This window comes from Fusarium subglutinans (assembly GCF_013396075.1).
Source record: "Fusarium subglutinans strain NRRL 66333 chromosome Unknown NRRL66333_c0000038, whole genome shotgun sequence".
In the NCBI taxonomy this organism is placed as follows: Eukaryota; Fungi; Ascomycota; class Sordariomycetes; order Hypocreales; family Nectriaceae; genus Fusarium; species Fusarium subglutinans.
Window position 1 is genome coordinate 123,573 of NW_023502101.1, and position 20,207 is coordinate 143,779.

The 20,207-nt window shown below is 48.0% G+C and overlaps 5 protein-coding genes across 5 annotated transcripts; 1 reads left to right on the forward strand and 4 right to left on the reverse strand.

Annotated features, from left to right (window-relative positions):
* Window positions 1–3,882: 3,882 nt before the first annotated feature.
* Window positions 3,883–6,559, reverse strand: FSUBG_4230 (C2H2-type zinc finger transcription factor; the record flags this gene model as incomplete). Its single annotated transcript, XM_036682198.1, has 3 exons — window positions 3,883–3,898; window positions 4,214–4,494; window positions 4,547–6,559. The coding sequence occupies 3 exons, from the start codon at window positions 6,557–6,559 to the stop codon at window positions 3,883–3,885; spliced, it is 2,310 nt and encodes a 769-aa protein (XP_036540243.1).
* A 526-nt stretch (window positions 6,560–7,085) lies between these two features.
* Window positions 7,086–14,199, reverse strand: FSUBG_4231 (uncharacterized protein; the record flags this gene model as incomplete). Its single annotated transcript, XM_036682199.1, has 10 exons — window positions 7,086–8,139; window positions 8,195–9,282; window positions 9,745–11,557; window positions 11,986–12,191; window positions 12,478–13,238; window positions 13,293–13,436; window positions 13,485–13,640; window positions 13,805–13,849; window positions 13,905–14,045; window positions 14,103–14,199. The coding sequence occupies 10 exons, from the start codon at window positions 14,197–14,199 to the stop codon at window positions 7,086–7,088; spliced, it is 5,505 nt and encodes a 1,834-aa protein (XP_036540244.1).
* Window positions 14,200–15,354: 1,155 nt separating this feature from the next.
* On the reverse strand, window positions 15,355–16,635 carry FSUBG_4232 (ankyrin repeat-containing protein; the record flags this gene model as incomplete). Its single annotated transcript, XM_036682200.1, has 1 exon — window positions 15,355–16,635. One exon carries the CDS (start codon window positions 16,633–16,635, stop codon window positions 15,355–15,357), a length of 1,281 nt encoding a protein of 426 aa, XP_036540245.1.
* Window positions 16,636–17,247: 612 nt separating this feature from the next.
* Window positions 17,248–19,210, forward strand: FSUBG_4233 (heterokaryon incompatibility het-6; the record flags this gene model as incomplete). The annotated part of the gene is made up of 3 exons (XM_036682201.1): window positions 17,248–17,886; window positions 17,942–18,037; window positions 18,323–19,210. 3 exons carry the CDS (start codon window positions 17,248–17,250, stop codon window positions 19,208–19,210), a joined length of 1,623 nt encoding a protein of 540 aa, XP_036540246.1.
* Window positions 19,211–19,244: 34 nt separating this feature from the next.
* FSUBG_4234 (NUDIX hydrolase domain protein) lies at window positions 19,245–19,796 on the reverse strand (the record flags this gene model as incomplete). The annotated part of the gene is made up of 1 exon (XM_036682202.1): window positions 19,245–19,796. One exon carries the CDS (start codon window positions 19,794–19,796, stop codon window positions 19,245–19,247), a length of 552 nt encoding a protein of 183 aa, XP_036540247.1.
* Window positions 19,797–20,207: the final 411 nt, after the last annotated feature.

Here is a 20,207-nt window from a genome sequence, read left to right on the forward strand (position 1 = left end):
GATCCTGAGATTTTTTGCGATGTCGGGGTATAAACAAGACATGCATTCTGTGACCGGATCGAATATTCCGACCAAAAGCAAAGCTGACATCTCTTCTCTCCCTTCGGTTTTGGTGTTTCCCCTGCCATTGAACTTCTTTGCCTATCAATGAAGAAACCACAGTACAGCGCAGTACTGGCCGTCAACAACATCCCCCGGCACTGAGGCTAGAGATGGTCCTGGCGCTGGTCGCCCGTTGTCCGTTGAAACCCCAGGCGCTGGGCCCAATCCTCTTTTGATTCGATAACGGGGCTAATAACGGAGTGTGAAATGACGACGTGTGGGGGGTGCCATTTCTCGTTTCTTGGCCCTTTTGCCAGCAACGTAACTCCACGCTCCACGATGCCAGCAGATGATGCCCACGACGGGTGGGTTGCCAGTGCAGCTGAAGAGAGAGAAACACTGTGCGAACTCACTGATCTGGAAACATGAGGTTATCATCAATTTCAAACAGAGTACACCTCAGTCGGTGTCTCCCTCATTGATGTACGGAGTACTTCTACCGGAATCTGCAACAGCTCAATCCAATTACACTATGGCCCTAGCGGAAAATCACTGGACCCCGAGATAACGACACTGATCCAGCACCCTTTCCCGGGCAGGTTTATCCCGGCCTCTCACTAAACCTCGGCCGAAACTCATCGCGCCATCCGCGGGCTTCCAGCGCTTCAGTGCTTCGCGATCTTCTGGGATGCCCGGGGTCTTTGCCTGCTCCATGCGTGTTCAAAAGCACACAGACATGACAGACCTCTCTCGTGAAGCACGGTTCAGGTACAACAGCGCAAACTTGCATGGGAGATGAACCAAGACGGGTCGGTCGCTTAGGGATGCACCTCATCCTGTAAACTTGGCGCTCCAGGTAAAAACAGTGGGTTATACTGGCAAAGAACGCAGATAAGTTTTGGATCGGCAATAACCAGTACAGATATATCCAAACATGAATCGCATTAACGCAATATCAACAATGGATGTTGCACCGCAACAGCTTGCCAAAGCCCACTTACAGTATCCTCTGCATCAAAGCGCGTGTTTCCACATCTTGGCACGTTCTCCTTCCCCTTTCTTCAAAGTCAACATCAATCGGACGTATTGTCTTTTACATCTCCAAACGAGCAAGCCATCATCTTGATATTGTGGATACGCAAATTACCTTTATTTGAGCAAACCCCTTTTCCCGGGATTGCGCTCTTGACTTGACCAGTGCTGGGGGTTTTAGCGGGGTGCTCTTAGACGCCGATTCATTCCATGGGTTCGAGCTGTGGATTACCGCCAGCCAAAGTCACCTGAATCACACCTCCAAGTGTTGAGACTTGACATCTGCAATTCGCAGCAGCGGTGTTTGGGGGACAGATTGTTTGGGCTACAGCACAAACTTGCGGTTCATGGGTTGCAGTCGTACCTGCGAGTGTACCCGACATGACATGGTTGTCGGCAACTTGACGTCGGCTGAACATTAAATAGCATGCATGGAGCTTGAGTAACCAGCGGACGTGGACAGTCGCAGAAAGATATCACGCATATCTTTGCGATGGACCGCAATACCTGTGACAAGAAACATGCATGGCGCTGCAGCATGTTTCAATCGTGTATGGATATCTGGCAGTCGCTTCAGCTTACACACGAAACATAAACGAGACTGGCCAGAACATTCACAAAGTCTCAAGAAGTGATCACTGTGTCACAACTTGGAATGGAGGATTGCTTTTCAAATTAATTGCGGCGTTCGGGCCGTTGTCGATTCTCGCGATTGGGAAGCTGTCAGCCAAAGACGAACCTCCACTCAGAATGCCCTCCACCACCCGGTCACGGCGCATGTCAACATGGTTCGATTCTGATGATACCCTGCCGGTCGTTGGGCGTTGAATCTCTGACGCTCTTATTCCGCCTGGAAAATGAACCATGGAATTGTCACTCTGTTTGCTTTCGTGTGCCATCATCATCGTGACACCACGGGACCGTCGCCCGTATACATCCGGCACACCAGGCGGCACTTGGGTCCCGGTATTGGGCCCGAAATGTTCGGGATGGTCCCCAAGATTCCATTGACGATTATTAGGCTCTGTTATCTGAGACCTGGAGTGAGACATCCCCTGAGATGAGATCTCCATCCGACTATCTCAATTCTGGCTTGTGATCCTCCCTGCCGTCGGCTCTGATGCCCGTGCTTTAGCGAAGATGACCGGAAGATGCTTCGTCAGGCATGTCATCTTTGCGATACCTCTGTTCTTCGTTCAGCTGCTGACGATACTCCAGTTAGCACTCTGGGCGACAGGGATCTAAATGGACAGCCCCAGATGGGTGGATAGACTTGGCCAACAGGGTCCACCAGCAAAGGGAAGTCCACCTGTCATCGCGGGCAGGTCGTCACAGTCTTCCAGAACATGCTTCAGATTGACTGGTCTGTCACTTGATAAGCCTTCCGGTTATGCAGCAGCAGGCAACGGCTGTTACATGGTGACACACAACGCATGTAAGGTCGGTCCAACGCGAAAGTCTGCCTTGTGACGACACCGGCCGACGTTATGTAACCCACAGAGGTCGCTCTGTACTGTACGACAACACCAATTCCATGTCCATCTCTGCGCCACAAGAGTCACTTTTAGCCAGCCAATATGCGAAAACTATATGGGTCTGCCTGCCCGACTTTGGCAATCGATTCTTGAACCTTTGTCATCTTCGGGTAAGCGTCCCAAAAGGTAAGCTTCCCCAGACTGCTGCCCCGCGGTTATTGGTTGAAATGACCGCATGTCGGACTCGTCAGCACCCATCAAGCATTCTTGTCACCCGATGTTTCTGCGAATTGTAACTGCACTCACCATTCACGTTTCAATGCCTTGAGTAATGTTTCAAGAACCAAGCACAAGTTGCACAAAAATTTCACCATTCAATGTTTGCGCATTCATCAGCAAATGCTATTTCCTGGAGAAAATATATCATAAGCTACCGACCGTGCCGCAAGTATGCATGCATCGTGGTTGCTGTCATTCAGCAGTCGTCCAAGCGTTTCAGGAGCCTGGAATCTTTAGTCATCCAATAAAGGTATAAGTCGCGCGTTTTTCTGCTTCCGCTGAGACTTATTAGTTTTCGGGTAGACCAGCTTATTGATAGGACTGCTGTTCTGGAGATGCTAAACCCCAAGTGAGACATTAACATATGCCAACCAGTTCAACAAGCTGTCCTAAGATCTAGTCTTCCATCTCTTTGTCAACATACGCCATGAAGAAGACGTATACTGGCGCTGGGTGTCTGGTCTTCTGTGTCAAGGTTATGCCAGACCCCCGAAAGCGCACATTTCTGCGTAGCCTTTTCGTTGTCTTCAGCGTGATACTCCATGAGACCTAACAGCTTTGAAGCGGCCGTGATAGTTAAAGTCTCCTTGCGGGATCATTATATATCACGCATTCTACACCAGAAAAATGTGTTTGGTCAACGCCAGACACAAGATTCACAGTCGTTGTCTAGGTGAATGCCTAACGACCTAGTACGAATTGCCTCTCTACCAAGGCCTATTTCTCCTATTCATCTGATCTTGTGGTCTCCCCATGCCGTGCCTTCTTCCTCGGATGGTCTTCAGTACATTTCTCGTCATTATTGAGTTATGTTCTTGTTCTCAGAACTAAGTTCCGTCTGCTGATTTAAGCTCTCAGCCACGAGCCTCAACTGTAAATAACACACCTAGCTAACAATTTAGACAGTATATCATAACGCCGAGTTTTGTGGAAGCAATAACTCTGAAATGACAGGATGTTGAAATTGCCTGCTCGGTGGGTAAATCTAAAGGAATATCATATGCGTATAACAAGCTTATTCATAACCCGGGCTTATTCCAACTTATACAGGGTCTTACAAGTTGAACGGTCTGTCAATTCTTCAATTAGAATTCCAGCATGTATATGATCACAATTACATACATGAGTTTTGACTACCCGAGAGAAATCGACAAACCATCGCATATATCAAAAGACAATCTTATACTTCAAACCCTGGTATCCCATCCCCAGCACCCAGCCCCATGATCATACTCATAAACTCCATCATCAGCAAAGAAATCAACTCCTGCAACGGCCCATTCAGAACCTTCAAACTACACTCATCTCCCTCCGCATGTTTAATAAGCTCACTCAACACCATATAAGATCTATTTTTACAGATCGGGCAAAAGAAACCTCCTAACCTAGTACAGGGAGCTCCTGCCTCAGCGAATTTCTGTCCGAGGACAAATATATCCATCTCATTCACGCCAGGAATACATCTCCCATTCTCGACATGTTTCATCATTGTGGATGCTTTGTCGAACTTGCGTTCACATGTGATGCAGTCGATGTTTTTGCCGGGATTGCGAGCTGCTTTTGCTTTCTGCTTCTCGTGGTGTACTTGTGCAGGGACGGCGAATTCCAGCCAGTGGTCGAAATCTCTGACGACGGTATCAACGACTTTGGATTTGGCCTGATGATTCTAAGGGGGTTGAGTCAGCAGTGTGATAGGTATGGATGCAAAGGTTACTTACCTCAAGAGTGGCCCGGGTCTGGAAGTACGTCTCGCATGTGATGCAACGATTATGGGCCTCTACCTCATGGTTCATGCGCTCCGTGCCAGTCTCGAAAGACTGTCCACAGCTAAACTGGCAATCTCTTAGGAAATACTTGATTTCAAAGAAGAAAGGGAATTCCTTCGCATTAGGATAGCCCGTGCAGACGGTGCGCTTGGGGCCGTAGGATTCATCCTTTGCGATCTTGGCTTGGACATCGACAACAGCTGGGTGGCTGATACCGTGGACATGCCATTGATGTGCCACTAGTACCATCTGCGGGAAATTCTCGTTGCAGTGTGTGCAGAGCGTTGGAGGACCTCTATCATTCTCCATTTCAAATTCGGAATCATCGTCATCGTCATCTGAGAAACCAGGATAGCCATAGTCTGGGTCATCGGAGTCGTATATATCGCCTGGCTGAATACCAGCTGGGAAGTCAAACTGGTGTCTTCCAAATCCTCCATGGCCAGGATATGAGAAAAAATCATCTTCGTCTTCATAGTCTTCATAATCCTCGTCTTCATCTTCATAATCATCATCATCATCATCATCATCGCCATCACGACCAAATGGTGGAACTGCCATTCGCAGTAGCTGTCTCATTATATCGTCCTCTGAATATCTCGGTCGGTGCATCTCGGGATGGCTGTCACGCTGATGCTGACGAAGTGCAGTCGCGAGACGAAAAGTCTTGTTACAAGGTCTACATCTGAAAGTTGGGTTTTCAGGCACACCTTGCTTGGAGTCTGTGGGTTCGGCTTCGACGATGCCATGTTTGTTGAGTTTATGATCCGCAAGTCCTTTGGCGTGGCGGAATGTCTTTTGGCAGGTCTGGCAATAGGGCTTATCCTCATCATCCTCATCAACGTCTTCTGCTTTCTTGCCTCCAGCCGTCGCGCTTGCTCCTTGACCTGAACTCTCTGCAACAGTGTCATCTGCCACTGCATGCTTGATGAGTCCATGCTGAACGAGGGCAGATTTGAAACGGAAGCTCTTGTCGCAAAGCGTGCATTGATGCATGTTTGGGGCTTTCTTCTCTTTTGCCGCGGTCTCTTCAATGGGCTCTTGCTCCTCACCCTCTTCATCCGAGCCATCTTGTCCATTTGATACTCTCATACCAAAGGCAACCTGCGCCATATTCTCTATGACCTGTCTCATCGCTTCCTGACGTTGCTCTGCCTGATGCTTCATAAGGGTATCCTCAGAAGGAAAGCTCTCATTGCAACATATGCACTTGAACTTTTGAGATCCAACATTATGTCTCTCCTTCAGCGTCGTATGCACTTGCTTTGAGGAGCCAGCTGTATTGCCATCTTGTGCTGAACCCTTTGCTGGACCCTTGCCTTTCTTATCTGAAGTGTGCTTGCTCTTGAGATGCCTTCGGAGTGAATTCCGACTGGTGAACGACTTGTCGCAAACATCACATTTAATTGTCTTTTCTTCGGCATCTGGAGTCTTGTCCTCTCCCTTAACGGGAGTGTCGGTATCCGTTTTCACAGTACGATGCTTGGTTCTCTTGTGCTGGTACAGGGCACCTCTATAACCGAAAGACCTGTTGCAAATTGAACAAGTGGTCTTACTTTCCAGACTCTTGTCGTCCTGCTTCACATTTTCCTGTTTGGCAGAAGAAGATGCGTCGTTCGCGAGGGAGTCTTCCGGCTTGGACTCCGCAGCTTGAGTTTGAGTTTGAGTGGCAGAAGTATCTGGGGCTTGAGGCTTCGGGGGACCATGCTTACTCCGCTGATGCTGTGTCAGCGAAGATTGACGCGGAAATGACTGTTTGCAAAGCGCGCAATCAAAAGTGCTGGCCGTTTCGCCATCTTGTCCTGGCTCAGACGCGTCTGCTTCGTCTTTCTTGACAGCATGTTTGCTCTGCCGATGTCGCCTGAGTGAGCCTTTGTGGGGAAACGACTTGTTGCAGACATTGCAATTGACGGGCTTGCCTGGAGGCTTTGCGGATGAAGCCTCTCCAGGATTGTCATCAGCCATTTCGGAGAATCACAGGGAGGTGATGATTATAATTGAGGAACAGAAAAGAAACGCGTGCGTGTTTAGAGAATTGGAGAAGGATGATGCAGTGGACGTCGCCTGAAATGGGGTCGCAGAAGCAAATAAATGGAAGCGGATCAAGAATAAAGCGTCCAAGTTGATTGGCCAACCGGCGCCACAATGTAGACCGTTTCAACAGAGCAACCGCTATAAATAACGTCAAATTAGAAGCAAAACGAAGCATTGAGCACTTATTTGAAAACTGATGATAAGAAAACAAAGCAACTATTTTCCTCCGTCTGTCCTCCTTCATTTCAGCCTCATTTGAGATCTCTGATGGAATCGCTCTCTGGCCTGGGGCTATATGATACATAGAGATCCAAGGTTTGCTCTTACGCCGAGGACACTGGTTTAGCTACATAAAAGAAATATTAGATTAAAATAGAATACATAACAAAGAAGTGATCCCGTCTCCCAATCATCGTAGCATCCTCAGCTGGCTGGATTCAAAGGACCCAGTGTCAACTTAAGACGCTTCTATCATACGCCACCTCACCTCACTCATGAAATCCACCATCGGGCGTCGACGGATAGATAAACTGCACTCGCTACCCTGCGCATGGAAAAGCAGATCGCTCAGGGCCAGAGAGGTGTAATCACAATTGGGACACTGAAACTTGCCATCGGAAGTGTAGAATGTCGACACCACGCTCTGATCACTCTTCTTGATAGCCGATTTGATCTCATCGGTATCTAGGTAAGCGTGGCATTTACCCGTTTCCACATGCAGCATCATCTGGGATGGCTTTCTGAACTTCTTCCAGCAGGTTATGCAAGAGATCTTGCCATTCCAATAATTGGGCCTTTTCTTGTTACCACGATCGAATAATTGCAGCCACGTCTCGGTATGTTCGCTCTCCCAATGCTTTTCAAGTAGGTCCTCAGACCTGAAGGGCTCGTCGCAGGGTGTGCATCTGTATCCGGACTTTACGGTCTTCTCCGGAACGTTGGGGGGAGGCAGCTTTTCGAGAAAATCGTTGGGGTGTCTGAGGACACTCCCATGCCGGAACCACGCATGATTCATGAAATTCTCCATTGTACCAAATGTCTCTGCACATTGGATGCATCTATACACCAAAAGGGGATCGTGTTCCTTCCAGTTCTCCATGGTCTGCCCCTCATACCGCTTCTTGAGGGGCTTCTTCCTCTTACTTCCATCCCAATAAGGGCCATGGCTGAGAAATTCTTGGTGAGCATCAAGGCTGGCGAAAGTGTAAAACACCTGAGCACAAAACTCGCATTTGAAAAAGTGTGCAAAAGGTTCTGGGGCCGCTCTGCCCGTAAGCACCCTTACCCATTTTGCCCAAGGAGTGCGGCATAACCAGACCGAATGCCTGTGAAGCGATTCAAAGTCGTAAAACTCATCGAAGCAGTCCTCACATTCAAGCAGTGCTGGATGAGATTCGGTGGCGTTTTCACTCTCTTTGTTGGAAGTCTTGTCCTCAGCGTTCTCAGACTTCGCGACCTCATTTTTTGGCACTGTCAAAGGGCCATGTCCGACCTTTTTCTCATGCTCAATTCTCATGCTCAAGAAGCATGGCCGTAAGATGGAAGTCCTCATCGCAGTCTCTGCACTTGAATGGCGGTGGAGGGAGTTCTGCATCCAGCTTCTCTGTGCAGCTCTCGCCTGGCTTTTCGGCGGGCTCCTTATCATTCTCCTCGTCACTCTCATCCGTGTTTTCTTCATTGCTCTCCTCCTCGTTCTCCACGTCGTCATCCTCATCGCTTTCATCGTAGTCATCACCATCGCTCTGCTCATCGCTCTCCTCATCACTATCTTCGTAGTTGTCCTCGTAGTCCTCCTCGTCAGTCTCCTCATAGCTCTCGTCCCATGGATTAGGCGAAGAGAAACGATAAGTAGTTATCATATGATGTTCAACCTCGTCATAAGAGTAAAACGTCTTGGGGCAAAAGTCGCACTTGTATACAGTAACGGGCCCACCGTCCGACCAAAGGTTATGGCGTCTAACATGCTGTTCAAGCAGATCGAAATGGTGAAAGCTCGATTTGCAGAAGTCGCACTTGTACTGTTTTGGAGAAGGTTCAGCGGCCTTTTTCCTTTGACTTTTTGAATTTCTAACTGGGTTCTCTGCAGGCTCTGTCGTTTCCTCTGGATGTCTGGTGGCGCGTTTGTGTTGTTCAAGTGCAGCTTTAGTACGGAAAGCTTTCCCACAATGCGTGCATAGATTGTGGGCGTCTCTGTAATGGTCTTGGAGTGCATGGTCATCAACGAAAGTTCTTTTGTTGCACCATTTGCAGTTGATCTTGTCCGTTTCTGGCTTCGGATCATGCTTTGCCTTCTTATGTTGATCAAGTCCAGATTGTAAATTGAAGATTCTGTCGCAATGAGGGCAACTCAAAACAGTCGGCTCATCGTCTTGATCTTGGTCCTCCTGCTTCAGATCCTCTTGTTTGATAGGGACATCGCTGTCCAAAGCTGGGTTCTGTACCTTGGGGCTTGGCTTTGCGTCTTCGGCGGGTTCAACAGAAGCGACCGGAACTTCCGAGGCATGCTTGCTCTCCCGGTGCTTCTGCAGCCAATGCCTAAATAGCCAGTACTCAGATCTGAATGGCCGATTGCAGACTGGGCATTTGGATGACTTTAACGCTTTGTTGCCACCATCTGATTCGGCGCCGTCTGTATCTTCGGAGGCATGTCCGGTCTGTTGACGATGTTGTCTGAGCGAATGCTTATGGGAAAAGGACTTTTTGCACGTATTGCAAGTAGGCAATTTCGCTTCACGCTGCTTAGCACTGTCATCAGACATGATTGAGACTTGTTTGTTGTTTGAAGAGGGAAATTGGAGTGGTTTAAATTGGTGCATGTTATTGTCATGGTAACAAAAGCAATTAATCAGACTGGGCAATGATTGGCTAGCCGGTATCTCGGCCAACATCCAAAACTCTATTACTCTCAGATCCTATTTCCGATGGTTTCCAGTAAAGGCCACTGTAAGCAGTATCGAACACAATAACATAAAGCCATAAAGTATTCAAATACGCGCTGGTGTAAAGATAACTATGTAATTGTCTCAGCCCCAAGACTGTAGCATCCATGATAAATCAAATTCATAAGACCCAACCCCAGCTTAAAAGAGTTCATTCTCTATCATACGCCACCTCACCTCTGTCATGAAAGCCTTCAACGGGCCCTGGCTAACATCAGCACTGCACTTGTTCCCCTCCGCATGGCGAAGCAAGCTACTCAAAGAGTCAAAACTGGCTTCGCAGCCAGGGCACTGAAACTGGTCATCAGAATAGCACCTCGATACCACGCTCTGATCGCTCGTGTTGATAGCCCATTTGATCGAACGAGGACCAATATAAGAGTGGCATTCACGCATCTCCACGTGCTCCACCATCTGAGAAGAGGTTCTGAACTTCTTCCAGCATGTCATGCAGTGTATCTTGTTCTTGTCGGAAGACCACGAGTCTATCTCTCTGAGATCACCCAACATGTCGTCTTCATCGTAATTCTCGAAGTTCTGGAAGTCCGAGTACGAGAGCGACTCATCCGAGATGTTGTCCTGGTCAAATAATGCGAACCAAGCGTCCTTGTGTCTTCTCTCCCAGTGCACTACAAGCAGATGCTGGTTACGGAAGGGTTCGTTGCATGGCTTGCATCTGAATCCTGACGTAACCTTCTTGACGGGAGCATCAGCCTCTTCCGGGGCCACCTTCGTAAGACATCTTTGGGGGGGTTTGGGATGGCGCCCATGGTTATGATCCATATGGTCCAGAAACCGGTCCGAATCGCGATATAGCCTGCCGCAGTCGGTGCATTTGTACACTGAAACGCTGGCTCTTTCTGCCTTGTCCTCTGCCGTTGGCTTCTCAACCGACTTGCTCTTCTCCGCTGCTCGTTTGCCATGGCCAAGCCTTTCTTGATGGTCATAAAGCTTACCAATATAGTAAAAAGCCTCGTTGCATTCCTCGCACTTATGTTGGGGTGGTGGAACCGGTTCCCCGGCTTTTTTCTTTGTTCCTTTCCATAGGCCATGACCGGCCTTTTCGAGATGCTCAACAAGCATAGCTTGATAGTAAAAGGCCTCGTTGCAGTCCTCGCACTTAATGGTTGGCGGCGGAGGTCCTGAAGCCCTTGTCTCTACGGGCTTCTTGCTTGTTACTGGCGATACATGGCCGAGCTTTTTCTCGTGCTCGGTGAGCATAACAGCAAAGTAAAACGCCTCGCCGCAAACTTGACACTTGAATTTTGGTGGAGGAGGTCCTGCCACCGGCTTCTCGACTGGCTCCTTCTTTGGTTCTGTGCAAAGGCCATGTCTGACCTTTTTCTCATGCTCAAGAAGCATAGCCCCAGAGTGGAAGGCCTCGTCGCAGCTCTCACACTTAAGTCGGGGGGCAGGAGGTCCTGTAACCGTCTCCGGCTTCTTCTCCCTTATTGAAAAAGGCCCATGAGCGAACAAATCTTGATGCTCTCGAAGCGCAGCATCGAAGTAAAACGCCTCCTCGCAGTCACTGCACTTGAATGTTGGTGGAGGAAGATCTGCCACCAGTCTCTCTGTGGGTTTCTTGCCTGGCTTTTTGATGGGATCCTCGACGCTCTCCTCCTCAGCTGCAGCCCCCTTATTTCCACCATTTATCTCTGCATGGTCTGTCGATTGCATGGGGTGCTTAGTTTCTTCATGCTGTGCAAGTGCAGCCCTAGAACCAAAGACCTTGTTGCATCGCATGCACTTGTGGACTTTGGCTGCAAGGGGATGCTCATCCTTTCTCTTTGGGCTGTCTTCCGTGGGTTGACTGGATCCATTTGTGGTCACGCTCTGAATAGATTCATCTATCTTCTCAGAAGCATGTTTGTCCCTATGATGGTCTGATAGTGAATATTGGTAAACGAAAGACTTGTTGCAGAATTTGCATTTGAACTTTTTCTGCTTCTGGCCTTCTTTATTGTATATCTCCTCTGGCTCGATACCATGCCTGTGCTTCGTATGAAGATCAAGTGCATGTTGGTTGTTGAAGGGCTAGTTGCAAAAAAGACATCTGAATAGGTTCGTTTTAGATTCCCAATTCTTAATGTCCTGCTTCAGGCTGCTCAGTTGGCTGAGAAATTCGCTGTCGTCGATAGCTGGGTTTGGTGACGGCGGGCTAGGCTCTGCACCTTCAGTGGATTCTGAGGCATGCTTGGTCTCATGGTGTTGTCTCAGAGAGTGCTCTAACTTGAGATTTGGATACACGTGGTCTGTGGTGGTTAGACAGTCAGGAGATAGTTATCAGGGAGGTTAATTGAAATAGCGTCATCTTTCCAAGGGGCTTAGTTTCAAAAGCAATTAATGGAATCGGATGAAGTTAAAAGCGTAAGATATGATTGGTCAATGGGATCGGCACTACGACACGAAGTCTAATACGGCTCAAACATGGAATCTTCGCGAATAGCGGTGTTAGCCGTTGGCGTAGATTGATAAGTCATCATTATACTATACGCACTGACAGAGCCCTTGATCTCTGTCAGAAGTAGCCGTGTACATGACTTTACCATTGCTTCCTCTGGCTCATATTGAGATCGTAGGCGTTCAGCTTCAGGGTAGGTGGTCTGCCTTATTACAATGGCTGGCTATAGACAAATACGTGATGGTTTTATGCAACGACAAATTGTTGATTACTCGATATGGCGTCTATTGGATCAAAAACTCTAATAATTTAGGTTTAAACGCGTTAACTGATCGAGCATTAATAGATCTTGAAGCGTATATATCTGGAGTTCTGATACCATACCGCCTTGACTCAATGGACAGATGGTCATACAATCAATGCAAAACGAATCAATCAACACCCAATCGTCTTCGAAACCAGTTTTTGACCCTGACCCGTGTCCCTTGATTCACAATAGAGCCCCATACCTCCTCATTCTCAACTGAAACTTCAGTGTCAATATCCTCTTCTCGGATGCGGTTCAGGCCACAGCATTCCGGGTGACTAGCTGCCGCCACAGGAAGTCCCAAGAGCCTCGCCTCCAAATATCCAACCTTTGCCTCCTGAATAACATCCGCAGCCACAACTTCCTGATCACCTGTCGCTCTTCTCTTCCAGAAAAACACTTGGTTCGGATCCATTGGCTGAACACCAAGATACCCTGGCACTGCATCGTCAAAGCCGCATTCTTGTCTTCCACGAGCGCCAATATGTACCTGGGCATGAGCCGAAGCAGCTTCATGCTGACTTGATTCGCCTGTCCTGGAATCGGTGCAGTCGGCGTCAATTCCTGGGTTCCGGTCCTTTCTACCCATGATGACTAGCCTGCCGACTCCAGCTCCAGGGATAGATCCGCTTGGACAGCACCAGGCATGCTTCATCATGGCCTCATGCGTGGTATCGTGAGTAAGTTGTCGAGACATCCTTTCGGTTTGCCCTTCAGAAGTGCAGCTTGGGAAGCGTCTTTTGAGTCTATCTTCATCAAAAGAAACACCCAGGTGGGAAGATAGTTGTTGGACCATCCAAGCAAGAGGAGCGTGCACAAGGTCTTCCTGTTGTCCAAGCTTACCCATGTTACCATGGTCTCCTAAAAAGAAAACCTGGTGGACGTTGTGTCCGCACATGTAAGTTGGACTATAGGGACTTCTGGTTTCGTGCAGCGCCAAAGCATGGAAGGAGTATTTCACATCTGTATCAAGCATCAGGTACTATCCAGTGTCAAGTCAGATTATCCAGCACTTACTATTTGGAACATGGTCTATGACCTTGGTTTTATACTTGCTTCTGTGAAGATAGGATAGTGGCTTTGCGATACCAAACAGTGGGATACCCAGCGAACCAACTGTATCGAAACAGCACAATGCATCGATTTGAATGTCGTCCCAGACTTTAACTTGTTAACAATCATTGTCAGAGGAAAATAGCTAACACTTACAGCTGTAATTGCATCGTACTTCATCCTTGTTGGCCTTGGTAAGATACGGGTCCTTCTTGCAGGTGTCGTACAAACGCTTGAAGAACTCCGGTACTCCGTTCTGGACTAGGCCAAGGCAGTCGATTATCATTGCCAGATATCGAGCGGCCCATGCGCCTAAGTATCGTGGTCAGTCATTATCTGGGGGCGAACAAATAGAAGTTCCTGACTCACCTCGCGAATAGCCACAAAAGACAATCCTATCGCCCTTATTATAGTCGTCGGCGATATGACCTCTCTACTGTCAATCTTTTAGACTTGCAGATAGCAGGTGCACTCACGATAAGCAGTTATGACATTCCTTCGCGTGCCCCAACCACCAAGACCTGCGACAGGTGAGTTCAGGTTTTAATAGTACAGGGAATAGAGTATGAAACGAACCTCCAAGGATCTTGTCTGTCAATCCGTCTGTCCCGACTCCGTTGACACGAATCTTTCGAACATCTTCGCATTTGGAGATGAGATCAGGTAGGCAGGATACCACGGTCTCTTTCGAGCTTTTGACGCTGCCATGCCATGTTCCTGTTCAAGTTAGTTATGGATATAGTTGGGGAGTTTTAGTTGGAAGAATTTTCGTACCATCAAATGCAACGAATAGAAGTTTTGGCGAACTTTGGCTCTCCTTTCGCTGGCGGCCCTGCTTTGATTGTCCAGGACGATGGGAGAGTACCGCCATTATAACCAACAGTTATAGTTTGATATGAAGGAGAGTTTAACGGCTGCTGTTTATGAAACGAATGAAGTATTTTGAACGAACGAATAGAAGGGGTATAGTTGAGTTGGGATACTGATTACAATAGAAACATGGACCCCAAGCAGGTAAAGCCCGGTTTAAATAAACCGAAACATAAATCAGGCTGTGGAAGAGTGAACCCCTTCTTTCAGCCACTCTCTCAGGTTATCCTACAATTTCGATGGCGGTGCAAGGCATAACGGGCTCCCTCTGCCCAAGCTCAATCCGGCAGCCTTATTAGCAATCTATCAACACAGTTGAATTGCACTTCTGCCTGTGCAGCCAGTAATCATGACATAGGTGGGAAAGCCTCTTGGGGGCTGCTATATAAAGTGCGGGAGGTATTTGGGGGCCACGTCTCTCCTTGGAAATTGGTAGAGTACTTCTGACCGGGGTGTCAGCTGAAATACACCTACTGATGATTTGAGGCTGTGAGATCCTTCTGACCCAAAATTGCGAACGCCATCCGTTGGAAGTGTATCTTGGCGGCATGTCATCTAGTACAGCGTCTCGTATCCATTTTAACAGTGGCTATTTCACTATCACCAAATGACGTTGAGGCTATGCACAATTTTGGCGATCAGTGTACTCTACTCTCGGGAAGCAAGAAAACACCGGACCTTGATATAGGTTGTCAGAATAAACTTAGGTACGAGCTCCCTAAGTTTAGGCTAGATTTACCTAAACGTTTTTGTTGTTTAGGGTTAAGGGCCTGTATTTTCTTTCCCCCCCTAGCCTATGAACCTGCTAGTCAGGAACGAGGTTTTATGCATAATATTTAGTTCACCCAAAGGTCACTGTTGCTCTTAAGTAGGCTGAGCGATCGCTGACCATCTCAGAGCAGCACTGCCTCATCAATCGACAAAGTGCGTTGAAGCGAGGGATATGCGTCTTCAAGCGACATTTTAATTTAATTTCATTGTCCTCCTATAATGACTTCCTCTTGTAGTCCGCAAGATGTCCTGATATCGTCGTGTCTTGTCGAAACGGCCAACACTGCAGATTGATGAGACAAGTCAAGATCCAATGAAGTTTTCAATACAGTCAGTCATTATAGAGAAAAGAAAAGAAAAGATTGTAAAACAGAATCACAAGTCTTCATCGACTCCAGCCTGGTTGATGAGGCACAGAATCCCAGTACCGACTCTCCGCCTCTTTCGCATGAAATTCCTCCCGGATCCCAAGATCATCCACAATCTGACACAAGAGCAGATAAGCAATATCACACTTATCATTGCTCAGCGGATTGGTCTGCAACAAATTATTCTCCTCAATCATCCTTTTGAAGTCCATACCTCGGTAAGGGCTCATATCAGGAGCAAGACCCCATCGTCTTCGGGGATTCGAGCAAAACTCAACAAGTTTCTGAACAGAGATGGCGTCAGGTTCCCAACGTAGAGCCAAGGCTTGAGGCATTTTGTACCAATATGACACTTCGAACCACGTGAAGAAGTCGTCGATTTCTGTGATTGGATGGTAGTCATATTGCTTTTCTGTGTCGCGTCGCAGCCTTTCCTCTTGCTTTGCTGTCTCGACGTTCCGTTCGAGCTCGCTGAGAATGATCTCGGTGGTAATTGCCAAACCATTGATTGCATCAATCATTCGCTTCATGGTTGGAGTTGACATGATGTCGTCTGGCCTTTTGTAGATGATGTTATGCTGAACTTCGGCCCAAGCCTGTGAAACGACTGTTCCAATCTGTATCTCGACTCGAAACCCTCCCTCCCAGTCGACCACCATCTGCCAAGACTTGTATCCCGAATGGTGCCAGTATTCATCGGACCCATATTGATCTTGTGACCGCCATGGCCCTCTTGAATGACCCTCGAGATTCAGTCGATCTCCCTGTGGAGCATCTCTACCGCTACCAACGGTGCCAAAGAGATGGGCAACGTTAAACCGCTGCTGGCACTCTTTTGCCATGTTGATTACATCTTGCGGTAAATATAGCCCGATCCTAACAGCGGCAAGGTCTCCCATATCGCTGTGCTGAAAGATGTCATTGTTGAGCGCAAAGGAAGTGAACTCGGAGTCACTCTCCATGCCTCTGAGCTTAGTCTCCAGCGACTCATAGGCTTTGGTTCTGCAGGTCACCACGCCTTTGGTGCCGGTATCTTTGAGGAGATCCTGCAGTGTATCTCTAGCTGCGTGCGCAACCTGTTGATATGCCGCTTGAGTGTCGGGATCACCGTAATAAGCAAGGCATTCTTCAACTTTCTGGAGATATTCAGCGTTTTGGTTGTTTGAATCATCGTGGTCGTCTTGACCGTAAGGGTTTGCTAAGCCACCTTGTTCATCCGAACCAGTGTGGCTATAAGCATCCTGCTGATCGTCCGAGTCATACCGGTTGTATGAACCATAGCCATGGTGGTGGCTCATGATGGACGAAGACTGGCAAGGTGATGAGAAGTTGAGATGATATCTTATTTAGCAGAGGGATCAGAAATGTCAGAGACTAAGTTGACCAGAATGAAGAAGAAAATGTACTATTAACGTAAACAGCCTCTTTATACCTTTGCGAAGCCTAGAGGCCGGGATTGCAAAACGAGGCTCGGCTCTTGGGCTTGAACCCCAACGGCCCCCAACTTTCTAAACGCAGCCTTAAATTACAGTACACCACTAATCCTAGATAAATCCTACAACTATTTCCGATTGGCTATCACGTTGCACTCTTGGATGCTACAGTCATCTTGTGTGTTCCGATTGAGGTTGAAATGCGGCTGAAAGTGCAGGAAGCCAGCGCTTATGTGACACACGGCGGTAACACACAGCTTGGCCTAGAGCGGTAAATGCCTCATACATGACGAGGAAATCTTCATAATAAGCTCTAATTTGGGGTCTCTGCAGAGTGCATATCAGGCAGAAATATTATCTTATTAACAGGGGGGATGACGGAGTGTGTCTGGGTTAGGAAGCTAAAATAGGCTCCCGGGCCCGAATCCAAAGCACCAACTTGGTTGTTGGTTGGTTTTATCACATTTCAACTGCACCATGAACCAACAGAGAGAAATAAGCCACTCCGAAAAGCATACCGTCGAACCAACCCAGACCCTTTCAGCCGCTTTACCCCATTACCATTATCCCGCCCTGAAGAGCCTTGGCACAGTCCGGGTCCTCTCGTTAGAACCCGGCCAGCCTGAAAGTCCACTACGGGGAACTCTGGAGGAAGCTCACGCCAGCTCTCTCAAAGACTACGAAGCACTATCATACGTCTGGGCAGATCCAGGTCCATCTGATCGACCACATGAGATCATCATCCGTGAAAATAATCAAGACGCTCTGCTGCCACTAAGAGGAGGTTCCATCTTTGCAGCGTTGCTCCAGATTCGACTTCCGGATCAGCAGAGGCGAGTTTGGGCTGATCAGTGCTGCATCAACCAAGATGATCTTGATGAGAGAAGTCATCAAGTCCATTCTATGGGTAAGATTTATGAAAACGCGACCAGGATCTTGGTATGGCTTGGCTTAGACACCAACAACGAAGCAGAGTCGGCTTTCAATTTGATTCATAAGCTTGACGAGGCTCTCAGCGCTGATGACTCACAACCCCATCACTTCATATCAAAGAATCTAGAGAGACAAATACGGCAGCACGATAAGGTACTACAAGCTTTGACAAGCCGCCCATGGGTAAGTACTAAAAGATCACAACCGCGAGGAGGATGAATGTTGACGGTTCTCACAGTTCAAGAGAGGTTGGGTTGTACAAGAGATTGGAACAGAAACTCCCGCAACGATGATCTGGGGAAATCATAGCATCGACTGGACTACTCTGGCCAGAGTATGCCAGAAGTTAAAAGGCTACCATCAACTTCGTAGCACACTCGGCATCACTACTTCAGACATATCATTCCTCCACCGACGATTCATACCACCCGACATGACAACGCATCATGCAAATCGATATAATTTCATATACGAGCTACAGCGATCCCGTCACTTGCAGTTCACTGATCAGAGGGATCGAGTGTTTGCTTTTCTAAGTCACTTCTCAACTCGGTCACTTCCACCTTTAGGTTGTGGGCCAATATCAGTCGTGGCAGACTATACACTCTCTGTTGAGCAGACTTACATCAGCATCGCCACAAGGATATTGCGAGATCGCCCAGAGGCGGCGTGCATTACTCTTGCGGCAGTGCAGCATCCTCAGAGCAGTCTACTTTCTCATCGCGAGGATGTCAAGCTTCGGAACAATATGAAGCTGCCTTCGTGGGTACCCGACTGGAGATGGTCTGAGGGAATCATTCTAGCTGAGCCCATATGCCCCCACCGAGCTCATGGTAACTCTACCGTCAAGATGAACATCCTCGAGAATGACAGGATACTACAGATATACGGTATCCGTATTGATACCATTGATGAATGTTCCAGGCCAATGCTCTCAAGCGACTTTTACGGAAAAGCCGATCTAGTAGAACACTTCTGGCAGGAAATATGTCGGAGCACAAGCTTCAATCTTGTTGATAAATACTTGAATGGAGACTCTGCTTTCTTTGCGCTGATGCAAACACTCAGTAACGGGTGTGTTCAAGCAACGGGCCACGAATGTAAACAATATGATTCTGTTCCTGAACAGGTATGGTTACAAATGGCAGCAAAGTTCATAGTGGAAGCGCTCGATAGCTCTGCAGTATCGGAAGACATCTTGGAACAAGCAGAAAACATACAGAACGAAAAGGAACATGATAAATGGAGTCGATGGGCAACTTCTGCATCAGACGGACGAGTATTTGCGCGGAGCAAGAAGGGATATTATGTGTTAGGGCCATCTGCGTTACAAGCCGGTGACATAATTTGCGTTTTATTTGGTTGCAAGGTCCCATTCTGTCTGCGCCGCGTTGAGGAAAGGTATTTACTGGTGGGTGAGTGCTACGTTCATGGATTGATGAAGGGAGAGGCCATGCGTATGCCGGCCGAGGGCGAAGTCGAAGAGCAGGTTTTCAGTCTCGTGTAGGAAGAACATTCAGTTCCTATTCCCTATTTTATCTTTATTTGATATCCATTGCGTACCTAAATGCTGCAAGTACTGTTCGTTGAACCTCATCCCTCGTGAACTCAAGCTCGACATCACCAGCCTTCCTCTCCCTAACCTCACTTTCCGAAGCCCAAACAAATCGCTGATGCTCATCCGGCGCCAGCTTGACATCTCGGATGCTCACATCCACCTTGACCAGAAAGTTGAACTGGCAGACTCTCTTTCCATCATCAAGAGTGAAGAAATGTGGTTCACCAACAGGGCCCCCAATCCACTTCGCCTCCAGCCCAGCTTCTTCCCGAAGTTCACGTGCAGCAGCGCTCAGAATACTCTCATCTTCGTCATCGCATGCACCACCAGGAGGTTCCCACTTGTTGGGATCGTCGTCGCTTGCGGCGCGCTGTAGCAGGAGGACGCGTGGTGCAGACGTGATGCTTGTGTCTAGCACGAGAGCACTTGTTGCGATATAGCCAAACTGGGCTTCTGGGTGAGCGGAGAGGTAGGCGTGTTTTGAGACAGAAAAGTTCTCGGCTGATGGGCCATACTCGAATTGAAAATTGCTCATGTTGGTGGTGAGTTTGGGAACGAGTGAACCAACAGCGAACACGATAAATAGCTCTTGGATCACGTGCTGACCTGTCCCCCGCATATCATATCATATGCCCGTTCTTAAGGGGTGGAAGTCCTATTATCGGCTAATGACACTGATGATTAACTTTTGTAGCAATGTGTATTACATGTTCCATCATACATGTGATATGAGTGATGCTCCAAACTCCAGACCTCCATCTGTTCTAAATGCTCCTGCAATGTAACGTTTCACTTCGCATCGTGACCCTCCCATCGTTTACTTAACCTTCCAATAACTTGCGAATCAAAAAGCCTGTGAGCAGTGACCAAGTCTTATTGTTCCCAGACACATGTACAGGCGTTGTTCCAGCTGGATATATCTCGAACATCTCGTCGGTGTGACTTG